The sequence below is a fragment of the Epinephelus fuscoguttatus genome, linkage group LG18, assembly GCF_011397635.1.
Source record: "Epinephelus fuscoguttatus linkage group LG18, E.fuscoguttatus.final_Chr_v1".
Taxonomy (NCBI): Eukaryota; Metazoa; Chordata; class Actinopteri; order Perciformes; family Serranidae; genus Epinephelus; species Epinephelus fuscoguttatus.
Genome location: NC_064769.1, coordinates 10,359,392 through 10,382,007, shown reverse-complemented (window position 1 = coordinate 10,382,007; position 22,616 = coordinate 10,359,392). Strand labels below are relative to the sequence as shown.

General features: G+C 42.1%; 1 protein-coding gene across 2 annotated transcripts in view; it reads right to left on the bottom strand.

The window, feature by feature from the left end:
* The window catches only part of col5a1 (procollagen, type V, alpha 1), a 91,054-nt gene that overhangs the window by 53,128 nt on the left and 15,310 nt on the right, over positions 1-22,616 (bottom strand). For both annotated transcript variants that reach the window (XM_049559963.1, XM_049559964.1), the window contains exons 2-4: positions 15,809-15,976; positions 8,835-9,048; positions 7,164-7,326 (exon numbers count right to left, since the gene is read on the bottom strand). In XM_049559963.1, coding sequence (XP_049415920.1) covers positions 7,164-7,326; positions 8,835-9,048; positions 15,809-15,976 — 545 coding nt within the window. The remainder of the gene's footprint in view (positions 1-7,163; positions 7,327-8,834; positions 9,049-15,808; positions 15,977-22,616) is intronic.

Here is a 22,616-nt window from a genome sequence, read left to right as displayed (position 1 = left end):
TTTTATGCTTCCAAGAAAACAACATGAAGGAGAAAAACTCAAGTCTGGTTTCTCATATTTTTTTCTCTGGATTATATGTCAGCAAAGGAAAAAATTGGGTAGGAGGGCCCCACAGAGCAGGATAAGACTCTGGGAGGTCCGAGCTCTGGCTGCATTTTAAGGCGAGCTACTTTCACAACATATTTACACAGTCACCCCTGAGCTCTGAGCCAGGCCTTGGTCCCACTGCCAGCCCACACCGGCACACTCGCAGTCCCAGCGCCTGGGCATACTCCAACCTGACCGCGAAAACCAAACAACACATTGCAGAGGTCAGCCCGCCGCACAGAGGCCATAAATCAGCACGGATACACACACAAAAAACACACATGGACATATAAACAAACCAGATACACTTTGTCATCATGTGTGCAGACATACATGTTCAAAAACACACACATGCCTGCAGAGAAATCCCACTTCAACAAATTTACAGAAGTAAACCTTCACCAGACATCAAGAACATTTCACCCACATACACTTTCCCCTCCAGACTGTAGCTCAATCCCAACGCTCAGAGCGGCTGCCAAGAGCAACAAGCCCGTCTGCCACCCCACTTATCCACTGCACAGCACCTTAACCATTCCCTCACCTCTTTGCCTCTTCCCTGTTTTTTCAGATCCCATCTAGGCCTCTCTGTCATCTCCACCCTCAGCCTCCCAGCCCCTGTCGCACTCCCCTCTGTATAAGATTTTAATTCCACGTCTCTGAGGACACCATATTCACATTTCCCATTCATTTGGGGGTGGTGGAAACCAGAGCGGGCTCACTTCATCTAACAGACGTGGATTCTGAGCACTTGGCTTGGCCATTTGCTGAAATCTACATGAAAAAGTGCTGAGGGCACACTTCAGGGCTTGCTGACACAGTAAAGGAATAACAGAGGGAATAAGGGGGCGAAAGACAAACATCTGACATGAGTTAGGGAAATTCTCTTAATTATCCATGGTGGAAACTCCATCTTCCCTGGGGCTACTGAAGTCTACGTCCCATTCCTCAACCTATAATGTATGGCGGTAGTGTGTTCTGACAGTGAAGCATGGCATAAACCTTTGACAAGATAATGCAGACAAATGTGACTACAAATATAGGGATTTATTATTATATGCTTTGGAAAAAATGCTTTGGGTGTTTTAAAATATATCATTGACTGTAGCACCACAGTATACAATTCAGAAGTGACATTATGGTTACACTGAAAGTGAAATACACAGCTGTAAATTCTCTACTTGAATCTGTAATAATTCATTATCATCTGGATCACAACATCTGGATTGCTGTACGCCTAAATCCAGCTGGGACAGATTGCAGTTCCCAGCTTCCCCACTGACTTGATCTTATCTGTGGGAAAACTGCAGTCCAGCAGAAAAAAAACGTTTACATTAGCGCTCGACACTGCAGGAACAAACACTCAGTTGCCAATTATTAGGTATGCCTCGCTAAAACTAATGCGACTCATACAGCAGTCCTAAAACAAAGTCTACCTTCGTGATCTTCGGTTTTTGTTGAGACTGCTTCTGAGAGATGTTGATTCGGCTGTATAGTGGTTTTGGAGGCTACAGTTTGTGGTGCTGATGAATTGTATTGAGTTGTACTGACAGGTGTTTCTATTATTTTGTCCACCTCGTTTATATCAATGAGAGTACGCTAAATAACAGAAACACCTCTGAAAGACCTATTGGGGCTAGGCAATGTGGAGAAAAATCAAATATCACAATATTTTTGACCAAATACCTCGATATCGGTATTAAAATGGAATTGTAAGGTTGACTATTAGCGCCCTCGCGAAATACTTACAATACAATGAGATTAATCAGTAATGTTGATATAATGACTAAGTGGGTAAAGGCAAATAATGGAACAGCTAGAACAGTCTGATAACTTCAGAAAATGACATTAAATGACTTTAAAAAATGACTTTACTGTAATGCACCCTCTAAAACCAGGAAAAGACAACACTTATGATATTATGATGTCCAAAATCTAAGGTGGTATCTAGTCTCATCGTGATATCAATTTAGTATCAATATATTGCCCAGCCCTAAGACCTATTCACCTAATAAACTGGCAACTGACTGTAAGATGACTAAGATGGAGTCTTGGTACATCCAAACCCTGTCCGATCTGTTTGCTAAAATAAACCATGTTTCAATGGCCTGCAGTGCTGTCAAGAACTTATTTGTGGTCTCACCTCTGAATGAGATTTGGTGACCGCCTCTTAAAGCATCCTCAACAATTTGCTCCTCCATTTAGAAGACCATTTTTCAGAATTGTCCACTTGAGATCCGATGTACCATGCCAAGACACAATTTAGTGTTTTGTGGAAACAGGGCCTAACTACCCCTTCATATTTCTGACACCAGGGACCCATGCAGCGCATCAAATTTCCAGGTCTCCCCTAATAGGGCTCCATGAGACCAGCCATTATCCATCCATTTACCACCCAAGGTAGACATGTTACTGCTTTCTGACACCCAGAAGTAGTTTTTACAACAAAAAATGGCAAGGTACATCTGTGTAAAGTGTTGAACTGAGGAATAGGGCTGTACTGAACAGTTCAGAGCTTTGAGGCTTCACTCATAATGTTGATCTTTGAATTCTAAATCATCATTTCAATTAGGGTATAAGGGTTAGGGGTAGGGGTAGGGCATTTCTGCACAGTTGCAGATAAAAAGTAGGATATACTAATATTTTTAGTACTATACTATTTATATAATTAAATTCCAGTTGTGGCTGCATAGGATTTCCAACTCATGTGATCCATGCATTTCCAATAACTCCAAAGTCCAAAAGACAAAATTGATCAAAAATAGAATGTAATCATTTCCAAAATTTACAACATGTTTATATCTCACTAAGCATTCTCCTTTTTAGGGTGATGATGTCATAAAAATACGACAGACATTCGAAACTTCATTCAAAAACCTCAATAGCAGCCATACTATGAAACCACTGATTAAAAAGTTTTACTAGAGCTACTGCTAATAACAAATAACAAAACAGAAGCCCACTCAGGGCCTGGAAACATCAGTCAATCCGATTTTACTACTACCTCAGACATTGGGCCAAAATGGGCTTAAATCGGATTCAGAGTTTGGAAAATCTGCTGTAAATATGGAAATGTGGATACATCTTTACCTTCGATGAATGAAACATGTGAACTGTAAATAATGGGTGCTGAGTGACTGGCAGGAAACGAAGAAGAAAAGTGCTGAGGTGAAGATGAGGAAACAGGATGTGTAAAACTCATCATGCCATCAACAATATTAAAGCTCTTAACGAGCATCAAGCGCATGTGTTGCATGTTTTTACTACTTTTTCCTGGCTCTGGTTGCACCATGGGAGCTACACAACAAGTTTCATCTCAGCTCAGTTAAACGCCTCCAGACCATTCGCACTGCTCTGCTTACTCTTATCACACTGCCTTTAACTCCTCCACGCATTCCATCTCCTAATCCTTTATTCAATATATTTTATCCTTGATCAACCTCCTCTGAAGCACATCACACTTTCTTACCCATCCTCCCAGACTTATCATCCCCCCTACCGCCCACGCACATGCATGTTCACCCCCCCGCCCTCCCCCTCGTTCAGACCATCAGCCTGGGACAGCCTATCAGCGGATACCAAGGAAACCTCTGGATGATGTCATGTGGTATGGTTGCTGTTCCAAGACTGACATCAGTGGGGAGAGAGCTCCTCATTCTTTCCAGAGTATGACCCAAAAGTTTTGGCTCTACTGCCCGGACCTACTGCTCCAGCTTCCCTCTGCACTCTCTCAATCCTGAACATCTTGTTCTTTTGATCTCCCTTGCTCCGACTCTTTAATATGCCAAAATCATGTCTTTATGTAGCAAAGCTACACTATATGATCACCCACATTCATGCTGGACTCGGATGCTTTTGCTCTGCTTCAGCTTCAACAATGGAGGCCAGACAAGAAGTGCTGTGTTTGCACAGCTCCTTGATTCACTCAAGGTCCCCTGTGGTCCCCTCTGAGTGAGGTCGAGTGGTCCGTCTGTCCTATTTGTGATCCCTCAAACCAACCACAGCCATTTGTTTCACTACTTAGAACCGAGGGATGGGCATTAAATTATCTCTGGTTTTTCTTGGCACACTCACTGGGGGAAAGAACAGCGAAAAGGGAAATCAAGGGACACATTCTGCAGATGTACTATGTCAAGCAGGCCCTAAATTCTCAACAACAGGGATTGAAACACACTGAAAATACACACGTTCAACACCCATAACCCTACAGTTGTTAAGAAAAACAACACTGAACTAAAAGCTGGATTTAACTAATGAAACTGGCTCTTAATGCCTTAACATGTACATGACAGTCATTATGAAGAACTAATTACTATTTCATTTGCAACAGATGAGCACTGATTACCAAGTAAAATACCCGTCTTCTTATATAATCATCACCTTAATTACCTTCATCGTCTTTACTGGCACACGCTACACTACTCTTATGCAAGCTGCTAAGAAAAAAAAATAACATTATGGCATTTATAGAGGGTAGACGCTTTCTCTGTGACCACAATAACCATGTCAGAAACCAAACCACAAACCACCTCAGCATATAAGTACTACTTGTCTCCTGACTGCTGTATGTAAAGAAAAGGCCCACGCTTCTCTAAGGAGCTTTGTAGGGAAACAAAACACACCATTCACTGTAATGTAAAGGTGTCATAAGTCAGATTATCTGCTTCTTGCCGCTGTATTTCAGTATCTTTTTTTAAAGGAAATTCTTTTTTAGCAGTCTCCCTTATGACTCATGGAAGTCTAGTGTGAGAAATCAAATCAAAAACAGCTCTCTAAAATTGACAGTTCTTATTATTTCCCACTTTACATGCTGTTTTTCTAAAAAGACTGACTGGAAATTGTAGCCTTGCCTTGTCAGCTGAATTAATTGGCCTCCCGGTGAAATCACATACATTTGCGTGTGTGTGTGTGTGTGTGTGTGTGTGTGTGTGTGTGTGTGCGCGCGTGTGTGTGTGTGTGTGTGTGTGTGTGTGTGTGTGTGTGTTTTCAAGCTCACCACCTCTTGGTTGGTAACTGACTCTGGCAAAAGTCAACACAGGATCAGACTAAACTACAGAGGGGAGAAGGGAGTAAGAGGAGGAAAAGGAGCACAGCCTGAGCATAATTTGGAAACTATGTGGCATATTTTCCATTTTCTGCACGCACTGGAGCCTGTCCTGTCTCCCGACTGGCAGACGCACAGCAGGAGGGCTTTAAACATCTCACACAAAATATCTGTCTGTTCCCACGGTAACCATTGGGCTGTTACCACTGCTCTGATAGCTGGGTTAAGATTAATATTGGTCCTGTATCACCGAGATCTTATGATGAGCATGCTACAGGCAGTAATAAAACTACAGCAGAATTACAACTGTTGTGGAATAAATGCAGTCATCCTGTTGGCAACTGGAGGAATTTACTGGTGGTGATTAGACTTTAGGTAAATAATAGCTATAACACATGCACACAAACACACACCAAAAACATTGGTGTTTATGCCTCTTTAAATAGTACAAGTCAACAATTTGCCAAGACATGAACATAATCCATGTAGTATAAAATAGTGTTGTACTTTCCTGCTTCACTCATGAACCACATCTAACACTGTTATGGAAATAATGCATACATATACAGTACAATACATACTCTTTGTTGAAATCTGGCTTTGGTTGTGAGGCTGTGATTAATGGTTTAGAATGAAAGCAAGAACTTTTAGTTTTATATCCCATCATATATACATCTCCCCCATGGCTTGGCAGACCAACTTTAGGGATTGTGGGGGGGAGTGATGTCATATTTCATTCTTTTTGTCTGTTCTCGCCGAGCAGCAGTGAGGTTAAAGGTCAGCTGGCTCAGCATCAGTCACATCAGTCAGCCTCTGTTACTAATTATTATTGAGGGCCTCAGCCTCACAGACTAATCCCCCTTTAAACAAGCACAACTCTGACGGGACAAAGACAACACTATTCCTTGTGCCTTGTGCCTCTCTGTGTGCGTTTTAGTGTGTGTGTGTCCCTCACAGGGGTCATGTTTAAGAGCCACAAATATCCCCACAAAAGCTCATTTAAGGCGCTATCTAAACTCTGATTCTTCATGCTAGGTAAAAGTTAAAAAAAGGTCACGTTATGATGCACATCAGGTATCTCTGGGTATTAGAAGCCCCAAAAGGCTGCCTGTCACTTGTCAGATTAACATTAATCTTCAACTCCAGCCACAAAGTGTTTATAAAAAGAGGAGAGAGGAAGGAGTTAAGCCCCTGTTCTAATAATGAAAACCTGTCACCACCTCTTTAATACCTCTGTAAACAAAAATGTTGCAGCCAATTCAGAGAAAGAAATCAGACATGAAACCACAATCAGAAATATAACAGTCTGATATGTTACTGCTTTGTGGCCAAGGTGAGGCCAAACTTCAAAGCAGCAACAACAGATGCAAAATTGAACAGCAAACAAATGCAGCAGAGTTGGAAACAGACACAGAATGCAGGGACATTATGTTCTTGTGCAGAATATGTGGAATATGTGGCACCTTAAATTAAATTTGATTTGTGTGTCTGTCTGTGGCAGAGGTTCGGGGATCAGACATTGGGGGCTCCACAAGCTAAATCCACACATCTACAGAGGATGTGGCCGCTGCCACAAGCCCCATTCCATGCGCCATGGCGTGCAGAATGGGAACTGGGGATGACCATCATTTGCACCACAGCCACATGTGTCTCTACTGTAGTTAGGATGGAGAATCTCATCTGCTTTTGTCTAATTTGTTGTAAATCAAAGTCAAGTTGGCCTGAGTATCATCCACAAAAAGGTCTGGTATGCAGACTTGTTTACTACAAGCTTGAAAATAGCATGTAACAGGAGATTCAAAATTGGATCAGTTGTCAAACCTATAAATCAATTCACTCATCCCCCTTTGGCACAATCAGTTCACACACAGGTATGTGCCAACGGACAGAGCTGAGTGGAAAACTGGTGTGCATCTGGTAAAAATGACACTGACTCAACATACAAACAGTCCTAAATGGGGCAATAATAAAACAGGTTCTAGAATAATGCCATTAAAAGCATGCAGATGAGGAGTTTCAGTTTAATGCCTACCTCAAAGACTTCTTCATCAAGTATTCTAGTTCCAAATACTACAATTCCCTTGGTGTCGATGATAGGGTTGGCGCTTCGGAGCAGCCTCTGGGAGGTCTTCTTTTTACAGTCCAGAATGAGGGTGATGGTCTGCTTGTGCACACTGATGGCCACTCGATGCCATCTGGAAGGGAAGGTGAAGTTAATTCACACACATACTGGGTTACATGCTGCCCACTTACTCAGTGGTACACTACTGAGAGCCCCTTTTGTGTTTGGCCTCTTTTGGTGGTCTAAACAAAACAAAATTCTACACTCTGCCCACCAAAAAGAAGATTAAAAGAAGAAGATATTCTTCCTCTTACCTGTAGTGCTATTTGTTATTATAGACAGTTTTGTTGTGAGTTGCCTAAACAGACTGTGTAAGAAGAAAAGGAAGACATGACATCTTCCCAAAAGTGAAGCCATAAACTTCTCAAGCGCCCCCTGTTGGCTGGCTGCAGTATAGGTCATAAAGCCTGCCCCCTCCATGTTAACACATGGGACATGGGCCATGTTTCTACATGAAATTGCTCATTAAAGGGTCTGCGGGTTATCTTAAGTAAGCAGGTAATGATTTGTGAAAAGAGACATCAATAATGAGTTTTTTAAATATTTTCAGCCTGCCGATATGTCAGTTATTTCAGCGTCAGACACCAGACACAAAAAAGCTATCTTTCGCCATCTTTTTTTGTAATGCAGCCGCGCCAAACCTTTCAAGGTTTTATGATGCACCGCCAGTCGGCTGAATGGCACCTGCTGAGGCAGTACGGTAAGCAGATGGGCAGCGTCCATTCATAATGCAGCCAGATAGTACCTGTTGCAGCAGTAGGATAAGACCCTGGACGGTGTAACGTTGAAATGCTGCTTGCAACGACATAATATAGGAAGCTGGAAAGTCCCTATAGGGCAGGCAGGAGGGGTGGTGAAGGGTCCAACAAACCCCGCACTTTCAGCAAGGATCTCACTTCCCATATGAAAGTAGAGCCGAACCATGATGTTTATTTCTAACCATGTGCTTTTGTTGCCCAAACCTAGCCATGTCTTCTCTTTGACGTCACGGTGTTGATTGCCACGTGCTTTTGTTGCCTTAACCTTACCATGTGATTTTGTGGACATCCTGGTGCTGGATGCAGCATCCCGGAAACTCAACAGCAGATGCAGGAGATACTTAGCACATAATACGTAGACATGAAAGGCCACTATCAGAGCGGCAATATGTGATGACTTGGTATGAGAACGTGTCGGTTTATTTGGTACATTGAGCATCAAAAGCCAAGTGTATGGCATTAGAGGATTTTCATTTCATTGACAAGAAGGCAGATTCCGAAGGCCGATTTCTCAAACATTCAGTAAATCACACCACAGCAATCTAGTCTGATAAATAGCACTACAGGTAAGAGGAAATATAGAGAACTGTCCCTGTAAGTGTAAGGGATCAAATGTACAAAATCACAAGGTCACTAACAAATCTGTTACAAAAGGGACACCTGGGCCAGGTGCTTAACAGAATAAACCAACATCAAACCTTTACACATCCACCTGGACTCTGATTAGAGGGGGACACGCTCAAACAAATTGTCTAATGGGCATTTATAAAGGTGTACTGTATAATTGTTGGATGTTCGTTAAGCCGGCAGCAAGTGCACCTACTTTCCGTCAGCTAGGTTGACTCCTCTGAAGAGGGGGTAGTCCTCAGGGCTGGGTTTGCCTGTGTGGTCCTCGTACAGGAACACTGGAGAACGGCCTACTTCCAGTCCGAGCTGCTGGATGCCCTGTTCATTGTACACAGACAACAGGAAGGACTGGCTGCCCTTCTTGGGCTTCACTGTGGCCAAGATGGAAAAATCCTCCGGGAACACATCACCTGGCAGGACAGTTGGCGGGTTGGACAGAGAGAGAGAAGTTTTGGAGAGTTATAAGTAGCAGAAACCATTCATCATCATAAGAGGAATGAAAAACTATGTTTGTGTTCAAGATGTTGTAATCTTATTATTATTTTAGGCGACAGACTGCGCTCTTTGGTGTCAAGAGGGAGTATAGGAATTATTTTTTACTTCTAATGGATAGGAAAGTTACAGCAGTCAATTTAGATTGGAAGAATTGGGAAGATGAGCTCTGAGCGCCGAAAGGAAACACTAGTGATTTGTGGAGTGCCCAAAATGTAACAGGATAGGATTAATCTGAATGAGGTGGCTGGCAGACTAGCCGGTTTTCAGGAAAAAAAAACCCCAGAAAGTTAGCAGCAAAAGTGCAAAGTGGAGCACTTCCAGTGCAGCACAGGATGAGAAGCATAATGACAAAAGCATGTGATCCTGGGAGACTTTGTCGAACCATCCTTCAAACCTCTCCACTCCGCTTCTCTCTTTTTCTACAGCTGATCGATTTAACAGACACCGAGACGCTCCAGCAGAGGGCTGGAGATGAGGAAGTAGGAGTAAAAAAAAATTTACAGGAGAAAAAGTTAAAGACACTGAAGTATGGAAATGGAAATACCAATAATACTTTGGTATTTAAACACATAAAACCTGCACCACCCTGCAGCCTCAACTATTTCCACCATTTTGCTCAAGTGTGGGGCACATCTGCCCCACAGACTCCCTTAGTGGGGTGTTCTCAGGACCCCAGAAAGAGGGCAGCCTCTCCAACCATCTGAGGAGACTGTCACTCGCTGGTGTTGAGGTCAGACTACACTTGAGGCAAACAGAGCTTTCTGATCTTTAAGTTTGGAAAGAAAACACAGATTCCATCTGACTATGCTGAAACCACGATTGTTAAGAGAAACCAGCTATCTGGATTACATTTCATATGACCAAAGAAACCACTTGGATTCCAGTAGCAGATCTCTGCTGCTCAGTATGTGCAGAGCTGAGATTTCCAGACGACCGGAAAAGAGAGGAAGGGTTTGTGGTTGCAGTGGTTTTGTAGCACCTCGTGCAGCCATCAAATCCCCTTACTCTGCCACCATTTTCAGAATAATAGGAGACAGGCTGGAAAATGCTAAATTGAAGTGGCTAGCCAATCAGAGACTGTGGAGAAAAAGACGCCTGAGAGGGGAATGTGGTGTGGAAACCTGAGGTTAGGAAGAAATAGTGGAAAAGGTAAAGAAGAAAGACGAGAAGCCCTTGAACCAAATTTCGCTATCATCATCCATTCACTTTATACTTTCTTTTTTTCACTGACTTTCACCCAGTCAGCATCTGGCTATCTGTTTGTCTTACTGTCTTGTCTTTCGTGCCTTTTTCTATGACTCCTCCATTAATGCCAGGCATCAAATCACATCATGCGGAGAGCACATGCCTTGGCAGTGTGCTCCCACAGGAATTCAGCTTGGCATCATATGAGAAAGATTGCTTTAATTGACAGATGCTCCGACAGGATGGTGTTAGGCAGACATCAAGAGAGGGAGGGCATAAGAAAGATGAAGAAAAGACAGATAGCCCCTCAAAAACCTAATATGGAGGAGTCTGGTGACAGATACATAAAGGCTTGAGAAGGCAGAATATCTTGAAATGAAAGGGTTCTGAGGCAAACAAAAAAGGACAGTGGGAAATATCAGAGAAAAAGACACCAGATGGGGGAAGTTTGTCACTGCATCCTGTTGCATGAGCCATGTCTGTTGTAGAGACAATGACTCAGTGCTGGCTCAGAAAAGGCTGTTTGTGTGAAGGTCAAGGGTCAGTTGAGGGGCAAAAGGGACACCATGGCACAGAGGAAGAGGGAGCTGGGGAGGAAAGAAATGACCAATTTTCAAAATTAAAGTACTTCTTAGAGAGCAGAGATTGAGAATTTCACTGTGTCTGAACTGAAGTGGCATTTACACAGCAAGGTTTTTCATTTGTGGATTTGTGCAGTGTGTCCTGTCCTCCCTGCAATCACTACAAGGACTTAGATGCCCTTAGAGAAACTCCAAGTAGGAGGTTAACAAAAATAGGAAACTGATTATGAGAAGAGGACAAAAATGAAATGAGCGCTCTCTTGTGTCTGTGACCCTTCCTCTTCACTCTCTCCTCAGGACCTCATAGCAAAGTGTGTGTGTATGTGTGTGTGTAGGGGGTGTCATTCAGAAAAGATCAGGTTTCTCTGGAATGTGTCTCTCAAACTGCTCCTTCAGGCCACCAGATGAGAGATACCTCATTCCTCATTTAGTGTGTGTGTGTGTGTGTGTGTGTGTGTGTGTGTGTGGACATGGTTTGGAATGGAAAGGTTGTGGTGCCAGAAGTCATGGGAGTTTACACTGACTGGCAGCACCATGATCAGTGTCAGACTAAAAAGGTCTGGGAAAGACTCAGAGACGAGCCCAGACAACTCAACTGGCCAATCAGGCACGACCTAGCAGTCTCCTTGAGATTAAATAACCAATTAAAGTTTTTATTTTGACAAAATCTCAAGTGTGATTTAGCGAGCTTTCATTTTCTTTGGACAATCCTGTGGGAGGACTAAAACTTTAGAGTTGATCGAGAGAGGTCTTATTTACAAGTTAAAAGAGACAGAGAGAGTGGTTTGCCACCCTGTCTACAATTTGTTGATATTTGACATTCTTCGCTAAGAATGCCTCATAAGTCAGGGAGGGGCAGGAGTTATGCCAGCACTTTGACTGATTCTCTTCACCATCTGTCAGTGTGCATACAAGCAGGTAAATGGGGTAGAAAGTCTTGTGTCCTGTAATGGGTCATTCAGTCATCGCTGTGTCCAAATCACCCCCTCCTGTATGAGGCAAGTAGCATTCCTATGGGATTGCACATTGCTGCAGAGACAGCAAGTGTGCCTGTGCAAAAAAAGGAGAAACATGGGGAAAGCAGATACAAATAGCGAGAAAAGAAGATGGATGTGTGTGCCCTACATGTACGTGGCTCTAATGTAAAGGCAGAATACAAATAGGGCTGGGTATTGGTATGTTAAACTTAATAGGTATCTACTGAAATAACCCAGAACCAAAAGTATCCAAACTTCCATCAAACAATACCCAGCCAATCACCACAAGCATTCTTCGATTTACTGCAACTTGTGATTGGCCCATTACCACAGCAGCTAAAATCCCATGCAGTCTGTGGTGTGGTGAAGTCGAGCGCTGCTCAGCAGGCTGCGATGCCACCAAAACAACTGTGGCGTCTAGTGGCATTTTATCCAACTGAATGCTTCCACTCCCATAATGAGTATCCAGTGAAGTGCTCTATTGGTATTGGTATCACTTCAAGGGTTTTGGTTTTGATATTGGCACTGGTATCACTTTTTTTTAATGATACTCAGCCCTAGCTTGTGTGTCAAGTTCAAGGCCCAAATAATATGATGAAGCTCTGTGTGGTTCAAGATGGAGCTATGTATAATCATGTGTCTTTTTTTGGAAACAGCTCACTTGGATCAATGGCAACTTATTCCTTATGATCCACCTCTGATTACCTCTGCTTGTCCTCACCTCCCACTGCCGGAGGTCAATATGATATGATTTATGACTGATAAATGGCATATCCTGAAGTAATGTGAGTAAAAGTGCAGCAGACTCTAATCTTTTAGTTGATACCACAGAGACAGCCACAGCAAACAATTATTATTATCTGCATCAGCTATAATGACTGACTGGTGATCAGAATTTGGCATAATGTTCTCTATCATACATCCTGACTTACTACATGTCATGTGCAGTAGAATCCCATAATTGCAATCATTGTGTTAATTATCTTTTTGTGTTTTGCAGTGAAAAACTGAATTTCTAATAACAGCCATCTCACTTTACTGTGGTTTTTTTGGTACTGTGAATTTTATACAACAGATTATTAATAAGCCCCAAATACAGGCGTGGTTCTGCTAAAATTAAATTATACTGTGCCTGTGGGACAGAAATATCTTCTAAGATAATAAATACAGGCACTATTACTGCTTTTACAGCTTGTGATTTTAGCTTTGCCATTTGAATCTCACTGTAGGCCACAACAGAGGGCCCTCACTGAATGGCCGTTGCCATTTAGCCACAGCAGTCCAGACCAGAAGCATGAATGCCAAGTGACAGCTAACCCCATTCAGTGGCAATGTAAGAGCCACTGCATCATACTTTCCTTGCTGTTTGGGCTAATTATGACAAACAACACAGAGGAAAACTCTTGTGCACAAAATGCCAACGCTACAGCCAGAGATTTATGGCAATTTGAATTTGTATTCATGCTATTTCTCATAGATTTATCTGGATACAGAGAGCGTTGCTCAATGACAATAACCTATTGAGACATGGGAAGTGTGTGGCATAAAAGTTAAAGAGGACCGGCGGCTTCATCGTCCTGTTTCCTCATTTTTCATTCACATCATAAAGGTAAGAAAGGACTCTTATGTTTTCAGGGCCTCAGTAAATGAATCATCCCTTCCACATGCTTGCCTAATGATTGCATGTCTGCGCTTGCTCTTTTCCAACACATCATCACAGACTGTCTGTGGTTATGGGGTCACGGGCCAGTGTGTTCTCAATCAGAACTACTGTGGTTTTTATTACCAACAATATAGTCCAAATAAAACAGGCATGTTTGCATGCATTTGTTTTCTATATGTGGCATTTTTCTAACCTTTAGGAGGCAGGATGCTGGGTTGATAATTTAGGCAAATTGTGGCTCCAGGCTTCGGGCCAAAGGCAGAACTTAGTAGTAAACTTACTTAAAGGGGAAAAAAGAGATGGATAAAGTGATCTCACTAGTTTAGCAGCCCTCTGGAATATATTAGCTGTACATTCTCTTAATGTTGAGGCAAGAGAGGGACCACATCACAGACGCTTCGACTAGATTTTAAGGCCTTCAAGCCACAGACAGCTAGTTATTCTGTTTGCACCTTAAGACTATGTGGTGCCTGTTATGAACTCCTCCAAGTTGCTTTGTTTTATGAAGACTGTTATTTTGGATGATCCAGAGTAGCATGTGTGTAATTACAGCATGTGTATCTAAACAGAGACTCATATGGGCTCTGCTTTCATAGAGCTTCAAAGTGAACAGTATTTGTTTGATTGGAGAGCGTGATAGGGCACGCAGGCTGCAGGAGCTCTGTGGCTCTGCTTTAAGCCCCAAAGAAGAGCCATGACACGGATCAAAGGTCCACTGAGGCCAATGCAACATCTCAAAGGACCGTGAATGGGGCTGTCATCCAATCTAAGCTTTGTGGAAGATTAGCTCACAGGAAGGGTTATTATCTCTCCCTCTTCGCTGGCGCTAAAGTACAAGACTGCTCTTTTTTTTCCCTTTTTATATCTTTAAGCTACAGGAAAACCAATCAATAATTTCAGAGGTTGGTTGTTTGAGTCAGACAATTATAGTTTTGAAGTTCTGTAAAAGAAAGTATACAGAAAAGGGAGCACAGCATGTGTCACAAGACAAAGTTTAGATGAAACACAAAGGGAGAAAACAGAGCATGGCAGCAGCAGTCTAGTGGGAGAAATGATAGAGAGAAAAATTATGGCGCTTGAGGGAAAATAAAGAGAGAAGGAGGGAGAAAAGCGAGGAAAGATCGGCGGAGAGGGAGGAGAGAGAGCAAAGTACTACTGCAGCGCACCATAAAGCAGTAACCCAAAGCCACGTCAGCACAATAGAATAAGGCAAAAAAGTGGAACCCCAGACTTTCCCTCCCCTCTACCACCCCTATTTTCACTGCTTTTCCATCACCCAGCTCCTCCTACCACATTAAATATTACAGGGCTGGATTTCTCATGCATCTGGTGTGTGTTTTCAAGGGGGGAATTAGCACGCATTATCTTGATCCATCCTTAAATTATCTTCAACATTTCAATGTTTGTGACTAAGCAACCAGACTAACTCATTTACCAGAATTGTCCAGATGTGCTCTCATTTCTTTACATGTGTAAGGCTTACAGTACAAACTGTAGACATACACTTTGTGTTTTAGTAAAGGGGTAAACAAGTTCAAGGGGGAGAGAAAACTTAAACAGCAGGAAAATCTCATAATCCAAAGATAGACTTGACATGAATAATCAAGTTACAGGAGCCAATAAAACTCTTGCCTTGAGGGGAAGGACAGGAACAGGCTAGGTGGGAGCAAATATAAATTACTTTCCAGCCACGTTTAAATGTTGTAGTCCCAGTTTACTATGATGTGGGGTGAAAGGTCAGAGAGCTGACCAGATGGCAAGATTGCCAAGCAGAGCTTTTTAGATAACTTAAAGGTCTTGAAAAAACATCTGCAGTGATTAACCTCAAGTAGAAACATTTCTTTGCTCAGACGGACAACAAAGTGGAAATGTTACTGACAGTAACACAAGTATAAGGTGGTCAAGGTGGTGGCAAACAGATTGGTAGTCCTAACAAAGCAAATACGGCGACATATTAGAGTGGTACCAGGAGCATTATCCTTTGTCTGAGGAAGCCATGGCAATGGGAAAGGAGTACTCACACATAAAGGATAAAATTACCAAAATTGCGTAGAAAGAGCTATAATGTTTTGGCTTGACATGTTGTGACTGATAACACCCAATTAGGAAGCGAAAATGGGTTTCCAAATTAAAACGGGGTCAGTAGTTTTTTCAAAGGTCTACATTTTAGGGCTTCCAAAACACCAGAGTAGTGGGGACGCACTAACCCAATGGATGTGGATGTAGCCTTAGAGGTACAAAGATACCGTGTGTCGAGTCAGATACTCACCTGGATACAGCTGTTTGGTGGGGGCACTGAGCTGGGCGTCTTTGGATACTCTGTAAGCCACATCAGGTCCTTGTGTTGACCTCCTATGTGAGCAGAAACCCGTTGTTTTTTTAACACCCTCAGGTAAACTGTGAAAATCTAAAATCTTCAAGAGGTCTGCTGGTTCCGCTGCAGAGAGAAGAAAAAAACAAAAAAAGGAGGTTAGACTTTTTTTTAAAAATAGCACTTAAATTGTCATGACATTTGTACAAACTCCACAGCACACATTGCTAAATTTACAGCCACTATATCATATTGTGTGAATAGACAACTTTTTACAAACAGCACAAAATTTCTGTCTATCAAACAAGCCTTAATTATGGCCATTTTTTTTTACCATTCCCTCTATTTTCTGTCTTTTGCTGACTCAAAGCTCTAGTTACTCAGCAGGAGATCTTACTGTTGTGGTTCAGAGAAGATTTCTGTTATCCATTTAAGCGCTAAACAGAGATGTGCCCATTTATAGATGACCATGATCATGGGTTGCAGCTGCAGCAAAACCCATCCTTCCATCCATTTGCCTGCAATGCTAAATCTACCGCTGCCTCCCTTTGGCCACAAACATGCAATTAGCACACTTTCAGACCGGTCGTCCCGGCTGTAACCAGGCCACCACAGAAGTACACTGGGTCAGAACAATGTGACATCGGGTTTGACCCTGCACCGCACCCTCGCGTGCCAAAACCACCCAGGACAAACAGCTGTTCCTGCAGCCAGATGCATACACAACAAGCGACACAATGACACCCATTAGCATCCAGCCTTGTCCCAGGGAAGACCTGGACAGAAAGGGATGCTGGGTCACGTCTATAGGGACAGCAGCATAAGGAATGGGGGCTTTCAGGGTGTTTTAGAGGAGGACAAACACTAAAGTGAGGAAACAAACTAAACAGAGCACAACAGAAGGCTTTTATGGCACAGGAGTTTAAGAAATAAAACAAAGACAAAAGCAAGCATGGTGTGGTATTCTGCTGGATGCATTTTTGTGCATGTGAATGAGGAGTGTCAAAGACAACCCCTCAGACAAGTACAAAAGCATGCACACACTCCCACACACAGGTACAAAAGTCCCAGTGTCAGGCTACAAAGACCACACACACCGTTCAGAGAAAAAAAAAAAAAAGAAAAAAAAAACTTTCAATAGCTCCATCCATCTAAGAGTGAAAGGGATGCTGGGAAAGGTGGAAAGGCGAATGGGCAGAGCGGGAGTGTTTGTACATTCTGCGTTACCCTGCAACAACCTCCAGCTGGATGTCATTACACATGGCTCACATGCAGCGTGGATCAATTTTTTTACTTAAAACTCGGCATTCTTAAATAGAGGTCTTCATTTAAGAACACTTTGGCTGCACGTTTTTGTCCACAGCTGTACAGTGATGGTGGAAAACAAACTTCCTCCTCATCAGCTGAGGTCTGATAGCATTTTGCCTTCATTATCGTATCATCAACAAGTCAAAGACCCAACTGAAGAAAGCTTTCTGAGTCTTTAAGACCGAGGGTTAGCCAAAAGTAACCAAGTTCTTTGATTTACAAACAATCTGCCTGACAACAAATACAAAACACAAATCACATCAATTTGCTAAGCAGACATTAGTCGTGGAGCAACTTGTTTCAATTACTCAACAATGACACAAGATATAAACACACTTTATAACAGTTTATACCTGTTTATACACACAACAGTCTGGAACAAGTCTGTAGACCATTTTGAGGGGAAAATGTGGGATCTGACTTAGATAAATTTGGTGTGTTGTGATTTCCTAATCTGTATGTTCTCATCTCATCTCACTCTTTCTATCTCTCTCCTAAACCAGCCCATTTCCTGTCTTGGAGGAAGTCTATTATCCAATGTCAATCTCTGTACTTCTGTTTCTGAACATGTGAGTGTGGAAGGCAACATTGCTTTGGGAGATGTATTAGGCACAAGCAGCAACCTCAGGGACTGAAAAATGAAGCCAACATAGAAGCGCCAGAACCTGCAGTTCCATAAATGTCCACGTGAGGCTGGCTCCAAGAGTGAATCAACCCCCATAGACACCCATGTTAAAATGCCCAACTTTACAGCAGAAATAAACATGTTTACAGCCCATGTTTAAATCAGTTTTGGACTCCTAAATTAATTTCCCCTTTCATGACAACTTTATGGAGGCTACATTTTTATATAACTCACCTGTTTAAATGTTATCAAGGTTTAAGGTTATGTATAATTAAGGTGTGACCACTCTGAGTGACAGATAGGTGTTGTCCACTGGTAAGTCGCCACCATGGCAACAATGTTGGTTAGGTGTAACCACAGATTCACAGAATATAGGCATGGTCGTAGCTGAGGCTATTACAGTGTGTTTTCAGTTCAGTGGCCTAAAAGGCAAAGGATGTTTTGTTTCAATGGTTTTAAGCCTGTTTTTCACTAGGAAAAATTAACATTAGCATTATCACAGTTAACCGTAGCTGTAAATGAGCCATCCTAACAAAGCTAGCGGCTAGAGTTAGGGTTATCTCCACCCTAATATCTATGAAGAGATTCTGCATATGTGGGCAGAATCTGTTGCCGACGGGACAACATTTTGGTATTGGAAGTCTTTTTTCCATTTGTAGTCCATTTGTAGTCAGAGTGGTATTGACCAATCACGTCTGAACAGCAGTTACACAGTCCATGTGGAGCTAGCTTTATATTAGCTTATTTTAATATATCTGCATTCATATGCAAACATCTATATATGAAGATTAGCGAAAATGACTTGCGCACAAAACAGGAAGTCTTGGCTCTGATATCCGTTGGCTTCACCAGATCAGCCCAAAATATTGGCCCTCACTCAGAAGTTCATCATTATCAGACCAATAGCTGCTGGGTCCTGAGACTGTCTCCATCCTCTCATACAGATAGGACCACTTCTGGCTCCAAAAATCCAAAATGATGATGGCCAAAATGCCGAACTTGAGGTTTCAAAACAGGGGTCCTAAAGATCAATTGGTGATGTCAAGGTGGCTATGATCATTATCCTATACAGTCTATGATTAGGCAGACGCACACAGATCTGTAATATCACCTCATCTGGGAGAAACATATAAATCCGAGCACCACACCCGACTGTTTCGAAACCCAACCAGTGCAGCATTTAGGCACGTCATAAGGAATAACTTTATTTATATTCCTGGAAGTGCATACCACAGGATGACAGAGCCTCTCACGTGAAGGGTCTAAACAAAAAGACAGCTTTGTCTGTCATCAACTCATAATGAAGAGACACGCAAAAACTCCCCCACCAGCCAGAAAATGTCTATCATTCACCATGAGGTGATGAGAGAGGTTCATTAAATGAGTCTCTGAGCACTCTGCTACAGTGTAACAATATGTCAGAATGTCAAAGAAATGCAATTCTGTTACAAATGCTCTGATTGACTGGTCTTTAATAAAAAATGTGTTCTATATTGTTGTCACCTATTGATCTATTAGTGGAAGGTTCTGGGAGCTGATAATGTGATGTAAAAAAAAATGGTATGGCTTTCATTTTTAAAGTCTGTTACACTGGTCGCTTAGCAACTGAGATGTTCAGGGGCCTGAATGTCTAAAAATGCCTGTAAACTTCTGAAATGTTGGGTTAAGGTGTCAGCATTGTGTCAGAAGATACAGCATTAAAGCACAGGGACTCTTGGGGTTGTAGAACTAATTAGCACCCAGGAAAGCGTGATGACTTTACATCTGCTTAATGGCAGCATTTACACTGTGGCATCAAAATGTTTTATGCTTTTATCAGTAATGGAAAAAATGTCTGAATAAGCATTGTGAAGCATAAACACACTAACCTTTTTTAGGCTTATTGTAAACATTCACTAAAAGTTTATAACTATTGCAGTATATAACTTAAATATAATAATAAATTTAGCATCTATCAAACAAATCAAAATTTTAAGTATCAAAACTTCCTGCTAGAGCTTCCCTAAAGGGGAAGAGCATATCTATGATTCAGAGTCAGGCTGGGGTTGTCTGCACATGGCTCTTAACATGGAGATGGCTGAGCCAGCAGCTAGCAGCTAACGGTGGTAACAGCGGGTACAGTGCTAACAAGGGCACTAGTGCTGACAAGGCTAACTGTGTTAACCTGAGGGGAACTGGAGGGTTCATCGATACACTTATGTGACAATACCATCGCCATTTTTTAGCGGCAACTGCCCAAAAACAGCATATGAGCACAGTGCAGAGTGGCAGCAATTAGCTAGCCAGTGGGATACACTCCCAGGGACTCACAAGCTCTGACATGTACATGCGGTCAGACTGTCTACTAGGGTTGGACAATGAATCAAAATTATATCGATACTATGGTATAAGACAAGATATCATCTTAGATTTTGGATATCATAATATACCAAGTTCTGTGTGTGTGTTGTCTTTTCCTGGATTTAAAGGCTGCATTGAAGTAAAGTGATGTAATTTTTTGAACCTACTAGACTGTTCATTATATCCACATTTCTGATTATTATTTATCAAAAATCTTAATGTGCAAATATTTTCTGAAAGCAAAAAAAAAAATATTGTGACATTTGATTTTCTCCATACCGCCCAGCCCTAATGCAAAGGTCGTGTGACTTCATTCTCTGCTTGAGAGCCTATTACTCCACAAATAGTTGTTTGCTGCTATATTAATGCTCTGAATGTCGTAAACAGAACCTTTAAATTCAAAATTACTTTCAGTGAGACTGACACATGGAGTTACAGTTTCTCAGCCTCTAATATAAGAGACATAAGTGACACATAAACTGGCACATAAAGCGTTTTTCATTTAATACTGTTTTTAACAAGAACCTTGGTTGACCAAACGCAAAGCTCACAGTTTTACCCTTTTCTCAGACAGCCACAAATGTTCCCTGTAAAAGCTACAACAGCCTGCTTTGACACAACACTAATTCCCTCTGACCTGCCAACATCCAACGGCACATCATTCCCTTGGGAAATAAATGAATTGATCACTGACGGCTGCGTAGAAGGAGTCCATACAAGGCATGGAAATAACTTTACTGTCCTATGATTAAACACAGCGACCACTGTCTAAATGATGGAGCTTACATGTCACAATAAAACCAAGCTACCGTATTAAGATCTGTATTGGATGATAAGGTGGGGTCAGACTGATTCTCAGACTGTAACAACCAACCAACCATGGCCTCCCTTTTCCATCTCCTCTTGATTCATCTCCATGTAGCCTCTTCCTACCACACACAGTCTCTCCATCACCTTATAAGGACACAACCTTGTATAAGCCCTGCAGCGAGAGATTCTGGTGGTGACAGGTACAAACACTCACTTCCTATCTTCCCTCATATAACCCGAATACTCCTATAGGTTTAAGAGTACTCCGAGATCACCCTGTCAACATGGCGACACATTGGCTATTATTTCATTGTCACTTTGTGCAGAAAGGTGCTTACAATGCTGTTCTTGCTTTTAAACTTAGATGTGAGGTCTGTCTTCACAACAGGGTGCCTTAATACAAACAGGTAAACACCAGCAGTGACTTGTGGCAAACTACCTCCATTGTTCAGATGTTTCCAAGAAGCCACAGACATTTTATTACTTTGCAGATGACAGTAACACACAAACAGTGATAAATGATTCAAATAGGTTCCCTTGGGACAACAGCAGCTTGCTCTCAGTGCATCATACTGTAACAATATGGCTGTCATAATAGCAACAACACCATCATAGTAACAGCCAGCTCAGCACCACAGGGAAAAAAAGGAAAAAGGAGGAAGTCTATAAGGAGCATCCAGTCGATGCTAACTGTGTCACGACCCCTGCTGAGGAGTGCTGCTTTTGCTAATTCACACTGACACAAACTAATCCCATAAAGATCAGCAGCTTTTTTGAGAAGGAAACAATTGTCATCGAGATTCCATACCTGATGACCACTCCTTTCCTTCCATCAATCAGCAAGTTATATTATTAAACTGTTCCACTTTCTCATTTCCATTTTCCAATTTCCTTTTTCTTTATATTCATTTTTTCATCCAAGGCTTTAGATCCCCTGATGGATCTAAAAAGGGACCACAGGGCCTCTTCTGGGTCACCTGGAGGTGAGCCAGGTGGAGAGGGCCAATTAGCAGCTTACAGGAAAAGAGGAGGAAGGTGAAAGGATGGCATAATATATTCTTGTCCAGACGCCAACTACAAAATAATAGACCTATCGAAAACCCATCTGAGAAACAGCAAATGTCTTTTCCAATAAAGCAATGGATGCAAAGAGCCAGAGAAAAAACAGTCAGACAAACACTTCACAATGTTTCAAACACAAGCATGATCAGCTCTATTTCCCTCCTTGACGTATTCTTACACACTTTCATTCATGGATTTCTGTCACCGGCAGTTGACCTTCCAGGGGAAGCTATCCTGATCACATCCTAAGCCGCAGGTACGGGTCTCAGTCCCACCTTGTTAAACTGAGATGTTTACCCACTTAGCATGGCAGATCCCTCAAGAGACCAACACTTCTGGCACTAGATGCTAAAAATACTTCTCCCTCTGACCACAGTCCCTCACATCCAAGAAGCAGGTTCCCCGCACATACACAGAAACTGTTTATATGACCTGGTCTTGTGTACATTTGCTCTCTGACAGTCTGTCGTCCCTCTGCTGCTGCTTTAACTACTTTCATGCAGCTGAGCATGACACAAAAAAGCAACACCAGAAATACAGTGCATCCTGTAAGCCTTAGCACTCTTTGGAAGTTTTCTCATGTGTAAATAAAAACATCCTTTGTCTCTCATGTTATCTTGA